Source organism: Panthera uncia (genome assembly GCF_023721935.1).
Source record: "Panthera uncia isolate 11264 chromosome A1 unlocalized genomic scaffold, Puncia_PCG_1.0 HiC_scaffold_17, whole genome shotgun sequence".
NCBI classification, from domain to species: domain Eukaryota; kingdom Metazoa; phylum Chordata; class Mammalia; order Carnivora; family Felidae; genus Panthera; species Panthera uncia.
The window spans coordinates 90,165,429-90,174,150 of record NW_026057577.1 but is presented as its reverse complement, the minus strand read 5'-3'; the positions used below and the strand labels follow the sequence as shown (position 1 = coordinate 90,174,150).

Sequence of the window (8,722 nt, the reverse complement as noted above, 5' to 3'; positions counted from 1 at the left end):
TGAAGCAAAGAACTCGGGGTCATTCAATGCATTCACAGTATTGGGCAAGCTACCACCTCTCCCTAGTTCCAAAACATTTTCGTCACCCCAGAAGGAAACTCGGTTCCCATGAGCTGTCACTTGCCACTCCCCTTACCCCCAGGCCCTGGCAACCACCGGTCTGCATTCCGTCTCTATGTGTATGGACAGACGATGTGCTTCTGCATCCATCACTTGATGGACATTGGGGCTGTTTCTGCCTTTGGCTATTGGGAAATCTGGGCATTGAAAATTCTTTCCGTCTACTTCACACATCCGCTGACCAGGTATTCCTAGGTCCTTAACATTAGCTAGTGGCCTTGTACTCATCAAGTACTATCTTCAGAGTGTATAAGGGGGTGTATGCGGGTTTGGGGCATCTCTCGCTTGTTCCAGGTTCCAGCCTCTGCTGGTATCTCCAGCTCTCTCCACATCTTACCCGAGTGATTCTGGTCTGATCTCTGCGCTCCCCCACGCCAGCCTTGGGCAGGAGGCTGCTGAGGGTTCAGCGTGCACCCGGAGGGGGTGCACAGTGCCCTGTGCTGACGAGAGTTTAGAAGCGACTTTCACATGTCACCATCTAGAGCTACCTTTTCCTCCATCCTTTCACCACTTCTGACATCAGATGTGCGGTGGTGTTCCCACACCAAGTAATTCTCCAATTCTCGGTGGACGCTGAGTAGACGTCCTAGAATTTAGCTGGACTCTAACGCTGGCTGCTGGAGTTAGTGCAGACCTCCCCCCCCCCCAAGGTTAAGGGCTCAGTCCCACAAGGCTGCCCCAGTTCAGATGCGGGTCCCAAGTCCCAGGTTGCATCTGTACTCCTCACCGACTCGCTGTTCACTGGGGGCTCCTACAACCTCCTCTCCGGTTTTGATAATTTGCTAGAACGGCTTACAGAACTCACTAAAGTGCTTTACTTAGTATTACTGATTTGTTACGAAGGACACAAACGAACAGCCCCCAGAGGAGATACACAGGGCAAAGTCTGGAAGGGTCCTGAGCACAGGGCATCTGTCCCCGTGTAGAATACAGGATGAGTCGCACTCCCCCCATATGGACGCGTTCTTGTTCACCAACATGGACGTTCTCTGAATCTCTTCAGTCAAGACTTTTATAGAGGTTTCGTTACATAGGCGTTATTGATGAACTCACTGGCCATCAGTGATTGAACTCAATCTCTCCCCTCCCCCGGGGGTGAGGGGATGGGGTCGAAAGTTCCAACCCTCTAATCACTTGGTCGGCTCCCTGGCAACTGACCCGTATCCGTAGGGATTTTCCAAAAGTCCCGTCATTAACATAAACTCAGGTGTGGTCGAAAGGGACTTGTTATGAATCCTAAAAAACACTCATCTTTATGGATCTGGGTTATTTCAGGAACTGGGCACAAAACCCAAATATTAGAACAGAAGATGCTTCTAGTACTCTATCATTTAGGAAATTACAAGGGTTTTAGGAGTTCTGTGCCAGGAACTGGGAACAAGACCCAACTATATATTTTTCTTATATCATCATAGCACACTGTCCTAAAACTTTATATACACATGCAGCCACATAGACTTCCATCCCCTCTGTCCTTCCTGGTTTGGGAAGGAGATAGGATTGGGGACCCCTTAGGTTGATTTGATTTTTATCCTGAATCAAAGAAATCTTCTCTCCGTGAGAGGAATTCTGCCCTATTTCTGGGCCAACTGACTCAAAAGGCCACCAGCTTTTAAAAATAACGAGGCGCCTGGGTGGCTCAGTCGGTCAAGCGTCCGACTTCAGCTCAGGTCACGATCTCACGGTCCGTGAGTTCGAGCCCCGCATCGGGCTCTGGGCTGATGGCTCAGAGCCTGGAGCCTGCTTCCGATTCTGTGTCTCCCTCTCTCTCTGCCCTTCCCCCGTTCATGCTCTGTCTCTCTCTGTCTCAAAAATAAACGTTAAAAAAAAAATTTAAAAATAACATGAAAAAACATTCTGCTTGTGACACTAGGCACCCAATGTCGTGGGGGTTACCCTACCACTTTGTAAACGGAGTGGGATGGGGTCAGCGCAAGCCTGGAGGGAACCCTGAAAGTAGACATTTACTCCTTTCTGATAAATCCTCATGGTGCCTTCAGTCTGTTTAGCGTTGTGTTATTTTTTTAAAGCTTGCTTGTAGATAATGGTTAGGAGCTGGGCTTTCAGTCTGAGTAATTTAGAGACCGTTAGATGCTTCTGAGCAGAGAAGGGGCGTGCCCTGACTTAGATTTTGAAAGGACCTCTCAGGTTGCTGTGCGTGACTGCGTCGCCTGGGTCGAGGAGGCTGCTAGTCAGGGGCTGCTTTGGAACTGCACGCGAGAGAATTGTTGCTGGCTTGGCCGGGTTGGAGATGGCCAGGGTGGTAAGAAGCTGTCGGATTACGGATATGTCGGAAGGCAGAAACAGTAAGTTCCGCTGTAGATTGGATGTCGAATATGAGAAAAGGAGTCAAGGATGACTCCCAGAGTTTTGGCCTGAGTGGAGCTGGGGAAAAAAGGCAGGAGGAGCAGGGGGTTGGTTTGGTAATGCGTCCACGGTGTGTCTGTGGTGCCTATGGCATGTCCAAGTGGAGGTGGAAGAGGCCGTTGTGTCTTGAGATGGGAATTCAGTAGTGGTAGGGAGGGTGGTGGTGGTGGAAGGCGGGAGCGCCGGAAGGGACAGGTGGCTTAAGGATCACCACCCCTCTAACCCTCCGTGCACGTGCACACAATTAACAAGAAAAGTAAACGGGGAGAATCACGCTTGGGCCGAGAAGGGGCTTCGGAGAGTATCTAGCAGACGGGGGAAACTGAGGCCCAAAGAGTACAGGCGCTTTTCTCCAGGTCACCCTGCAGGTTAGTGACGGAGTGAGACAGAGCGCGTTCTCTGGGCCCCAGGCCCCTGCTCTTTCTGACGCGTCACGTGGCCTACAGCTCCGGAATTCGAAGGCGGCTGTGCGGTGGACGGAAGGCAGGGTGGGCTGAGGCTGGATGACTCCCAGTTTTGTGTTCCTCCAGGTCACCATTCTCGTCAGCCTGGCCCTCGCTTTCCTCGCCTGCATCGTGTTCCTGGTGGTTTACAAAGCCTTCACCTATGACCACAGCTGCCCAGAGGGATTTGTCTATAAGGTAAGGGGCTTCTGGCAGGTGAGTGGCCCCCAGGTGACTGCCAGCTTCAGTCAGAGGGTTAATCAAGCTCACCCAAATTCAGGCAACCTCCCTGCAGACTGTTTAAAATGGAAGATGCGTCACACAAGGAGTTTCACGAAGGACTTGGCTTCCTTCCGGCAGGCCGTAGAGTTCTTCCTCCCAGATAGTGCTCTCCAGAGTCAGGAGTCCGGAGGTGGTCCAACTTTGGGGTGCAGGCCGGCGGTCAGGGAGAGCTCACTCCTGCTTGAGATAGGTTGGTCCCTCTAGAGAAAGCTCGGCCCTGGCACCAGTCTTCCCGGTTTGATGTCTGATTCCCAGGTCCCGTGGTGGCCCCGTAGAGATGTGAGCACAGGGGGTGGGTGCTTTTGAGGTCTCCCTGAGTCCTACTGGTGGGCCCTTTGCCCTGCACCCTGCTCTGGGCTCTTTCCCTTGAAAAACCGAACAAGCTACGTGGCTTTAGGGCATCTCTTCGCCCCTCTGAGCCTCAGTTCTCTTGCCTGCAAAATGGGCTCCGGGAATACCTGCCCCCAGGATTTTTGTGAGGCCTTAAAGGAGAGAATTTAGGTAAAACCAGTTAGCAAAGGACCTGTTAGATGATGGGCTCTCGACAAATATTAGTTGCACTAAAGACAGAATCTGCTTTACAGCAAAATCAGGTGATAGAAATATTTATAAATTGCCATTTACCGAGTACCTATTATAAGTCACACCCTTTCTTAGCTATTTGCATAAACATTACCTGTGTTGTAATGTGGCCTGGCCCAGGCCAGGTGACATCGCTTGCCCTCTGGCTGAGAACCCTATGTGGCGATGGCCCCCAGATGGGGGGACCCTGGCGTAGGTTGGGTTGGAAGCAGTCTGCTGAGCTCCCCCTGACTCTGTGTCTCTCGTCCTCAGCACAAGCGCTGTATCCCGGCCTCTCTGGATGCTTACTACTCATCCCAGGACCCCAATTCCAGAAGCCGCTTCTACACGGTCATCAGCCACTACAGTGTGGCCAAGCAGAGCACTGCTCGGGCCATCGGGCCGTGGCTGTCGGCGGCTGCTGTCATCCATGAGCCCAAGCCGCCCAAGACCCAGGGCCATTAGAGGCCCACCCCCAGCCAGAATGGGGGGTGCGGAGGGGGACCCCCCATTGGCTAAGCCAAGCTCCAGTTACAAGACACCACTGTACTCCTGGGATATGGGGGTGGGGGCGGGGCCGGGGTGGGTAGGGGGGGGGGAACTCACCGAAAATATCGTGCACTGGAGTTGTCTGAATCGATATTTCTTTTTGTCTTTTGGTATTGTTGATTCGTCCCCAAGTCAGGATTATGTACAAAGGCATGTTTCGTGTTGATTGTTCCCATGTAAGATATTTTCAAAGCCACTGCTTATTACTTGTTAGGAAAATTTAAAAACAGGAAAGGAAACAAAATGAACAGAAAAAGAGTCAACTGGCTGGATCTGGAAGATGCTGACGGGCCGTAAAGAGCACAGACTCTGGGCTTCTCAGCAGAGAAACTGTAGTTTCAGCATGGGGTTTGGAAGGTACCGAAAATGTAAGTGATGCAGGCTGGGGCTGTGTGGCTGGCCTCTGGTCTGCAGGAGAGGACTATGGGAAGTTAGGACTGGCCTAGCTGGAGAGAAGGGCTGATTTCGGCATTGGTAAGCCCGGAACACACACGACCCAAAGTGAGGAGCTCCCACCACTGGTGTGTTTGGCCAAATTAGCACAAACTGTCCATATGGGAATCTAAGCTAGGGCTCGGGCTGACCCAGGGAGCCCGGGGATGGATACAAGCAAACTCTGAGCAGCAGGCAGACGTTCTCTGTCTTTTTCTAGTGTTTCTAGATCTACACGCGGGTACTGCCTATGTTTAAGAGACAGCAAGGGTGGAGAGGAGAGGAGAGGAGAGGAGAGGAGAGGAGAGGAGAGGAGAGGCTGCGGGAAAAAAGAAGGCACAGGACAGGCAGATGTAACATTCGGCCAACCTAGACCACATTTTAAAATTTGTGTTTGTTCTTCTTATGATAAGGGTCATAACCAGGAGCCTCAGGTGACAGCCAGGGAGACTTAAAGATGGGGGCTGCAGCAATGCCAAATCAGTCCTCAGAGAAGCTGAAAAATGTGGACCGTCTTTTGCCCACCTGTTGCACTGACAGCCGTTGGACAAGCACCCAAAGTCCCCGATCTAGTTTCAGAAGCTCCTGGCTAGGGGGGCAGCATCTGGCATTGGCCGGGCCTCCTGCTGCCTGGGACCACATCAGCCTGTGCCTACTCCCACCCAGCTCTCCTGCAAAGGGTTCCGGGAAGCCCATGCTGTGGGAGGTGGCTCCAGGGCCAGAACCGGCTGGGAGAGTTGGTTATTCAAGATGCAGTACCGTTTCCCCATGAAGCGGTGACAGGCCGTTTAACGGGCATTTTCTCCTGGCTTGCTATGTTGCCGAAATCTTCGTACCCAACAGCCGGGGAATAAGACTGGCGTAGCTCAAACTATCCTGCCAAACGCGATCATCTGACGTTCCTCCTCCCACCACATCCCCTCCAGTCACCTGTAAATTCATTTGTCATCGAAGCGGAATAACAAATTGTCCCTAGCAACACCGCTGAGCGCTTTATAATTTTGTGGTGTATTTTTGTCAGTAGGCAGCAGAGGCTGAAGTATTTTTTGGTGTAACTCTTGAACTTTTCTGACAGGAAACCAATAAAGATAGATGTGTCTGAAAAGTCTTGACCTCCCTTTGCAACTTTCTTTGTCTTCTGGCTCGGTGAGCCTGGTTGGGGGAGGGAAGATGCTGGGGGCAGAGTGGGCTCTGGGGGCAGAGTATCCTGTTAGGCCGGGGCTGGAAATGGGCTGTGGGGGGAAATCTCGGGCAGGCGGGCCCGGAAATGATGCTATGGTCAGAAGCTGGGGCTAAGAGATACACCTGGTCCCTTGTCTTACAGTGCAGTGTCCTTCACCCCTTCAGTATCAGCTGAGCACCCATGGAGGGCCAGGCTGTGCCCGGCACAGGGCATTCAATGATGAATGATGCATAGTCACCGCCCTGACGTCTGGAGACAGACCCGGACATGGACACAGATATGGCACAAGGCGAGTTTGAGGATGCCACTGAGATAATACCATTGGCTGTTAGCCAACAGCTTGAGGAAGAAGGTGATGAGCGATCACTGGGGTCCTTTGCCTAATTAGCTTTAGGGTTTATTATAACCACGGCAGGGAGGAGCTGGTGACCCCCATTTTACAGAGAAAGCGACTGAGGCTCGCTCCGAGGGATAAAGACCCTAGGGCCATAGCAGATGAGCTGGGATCCGAACCCAGGTGCGTGTGATTCCTTTGTCCCCCCCAGCCCGCTTTTGTAAGACCTTGAGCAGCCCTGTCAAGGTTATAGTTCATTCCCCCCAAAGTCAAGTCACAGCTCTCACAAAAGCAAACCGGCTCATTCTCCACTGGGGCTTGGCATCAGTGGGTAAGGTTAAGAACAGCCAACACGTGGGGCTCCTGGCTGGTTCACCTGGTAGAACATGCAAATCTTGACGTCAGGGCTGTCAGTTGGACCCCCACGTAGGGTGTCAAGATTACTTAAAAACAAAAAATCTTAAGGAAAAATAAAAGAATAGCCAGCACATGGATGCCCCTTGCTGCGTGCCGGGTGCTAAGCATGTCATATAACCCTCCACCAGCTCCATGAGGTAAGGACCCCCCATCGTTGATGTCACTGTCGCCATGCTGACATCGTCCTCCCCACTTTGGGATGGAGGAATGTGGAGGCACGGAGCTGTGCAGCACCCTGTACCAGGCCATGGGGTTAAGAAATGACCGGGCCACGATTCTGACCCACAGGTTTTGGTACCGGGGTCTTAACCACGGTGCCCCTCGGCAGTAACTGCTCATCCCTGTACTTTGCTTGGTGGTTCGTGGTTTGTGTTCACGGCTCTTCTCAAACTTGGATGACCAGATATTGGAGGGAGAGACTGGGATTGACACTGGGCAGAGTTGGAAGCTGAGGCTCCAAGCCCATTGCTAACACTGGGGATTGGGGCCATTCATGCATGCCTGGTGGGAAGGAGAAGGAAGATAGCAGGCCTCCTGCCTTTGGGGCTGCACAGGCTGCTGAGCTCCGGCATTAGACAACCCTACCTGCACCCACAGAGCCCTGGAATTCAGCCTCTGTTGAGGGCACCGTGAAGCCAGGGCAGGGATCTGGGCTGGCATCCCACTCATCGAGGCAGGCTGACCATATGGCCAACGTGTAAACACCCACTATTTTTTTCAATTACACAAAGTCAACTGAAGACTTAATGAACACATATTCAAACATTCTGTCATAAATGGATTTGCCACTCCATCGCCTCAAAAAATAAGCCAAAGTCATCTTTTTTCTGGAATGAAGAGACTGTGAGTGTGTGACTGGAAAGAAGGGAGAGGATGAGAGAGAGGAGACGGGGGACAGACACTTCTGGTTTTAGGGGCAACCCTGGGGCCATGTGCTATTCTTGTTGGAGTCACAGCTTTCCCAGCAGAACAAAAAAGGAGGCTACCTAACTCCTCCCACAATACCTAAGGAATGGGGAGATTAGTTCTAGAACAGTTAACCAGAGGGGTTTGCCAGGGAAAAGCAGCTCTGGGTTTTGGAGGATGGGGTTTTGAGCACTGCTAGCTGATGGAGAGTTAGGGGAAGATAGGAAGTCATGACAAAACAGCACCTCGGTTCACAGAATAGGCTCCGTTTGTGGCTTTTGCACACTTTTTAACCTACTCACCGACATTGGGAACCGCTCCCTGGAGAGGCACACAGTTGACAGGGAGATAAGACAGAAGGGAAGGTGTGAAGGAAAGGTGGAGGGGAGAGCGTGACAGTGTGGGTGTCAGTCAGGGGTCCTTGGGGGAACTGGCTTTAGAAGTAAGCCTTGAAGGACGAGTTGCATTTTGATGGTGAGAATTTATGAGTGTGGAGAGAAGACACCACTGAGCAGAGTGCTCCCCAGTAACAGGAAGAGCACCACAGAGGTGTAAGGGAGAGACAGCTCTGGGCTGCGCCTCACAAATGCTCCTGGGATGTCTCCTCCTTGCCGGTGCTGGATGCAAAGATTAAACACGCACAGGAAGTAGGGGCTGCTCCCCTGGGGCTCCCAACCCAGGCTGGGGGCGGGGAGGGGAAGGGACAGGCATGAAGAGACAATTGCTGCACCTTGGGGAGAGGCAGTGATGGCACCAGGATATTCCCAGCTGTCAGTCACTTCAGGAGACATTTAGGGAGACATACATTTTTCTGGAAAATCGAAAGACTACCTGTCAGAATTGCTGTTGATCAACTTATCCTGCTCCCCTCACCCCTACATTGTGTTCTAATCTGACTGGGGCATCACGTGGAAGGAAGAGGAGGAGGAGGAGGAGGAGAAGGAAGAGAGGAAGAAGAAGAAGAAGAAGAAGAAGAAGAAGAAGAAGGAGAAAGGGAAGGAGAAGAAGAAGAAAGAAATCCCTGACAATTTTTCCAAGAAGCACACATCACCGTCTCTTTAGAAAAATAGAGCTCCTGAACAGTTGAGGCGGGAAAAAAAAAAAAGACTGGTTTCCATGGCAACATCA

The 8,722-nt window shown here is 51.9% G+C and overlaps 1 protein-coding gene across 1 annotated transcript; it reads left to right on the top strand.

Annotated features, from left to right (window-relative positions):
- The first annotated feature begins 2,953 nt into the window (after window positions 1–2,953).
- On the top strand, window positions 2,954–4,332 carry NSG2 (neuronal vesicle trafficking associated 2). Its single transcript, XM_049647776.1, has 2 exons — window positions 2,954–3,128; window positions 4,047–4,332. Exons 1-2 carry the CDS (start codon window positions 2,991–2,993, stop codon window positions 4,236–4,238), a joined length of 330 nt encoding a protein of 109 aa, XP_049503733.1. The 5' UTR covers window positions 2,954–2,990; the 3' UTR covers window positions 4,239–4,332.
- Window positions 4,333–8,722: the final 4,390 nt, after the last annotated feature.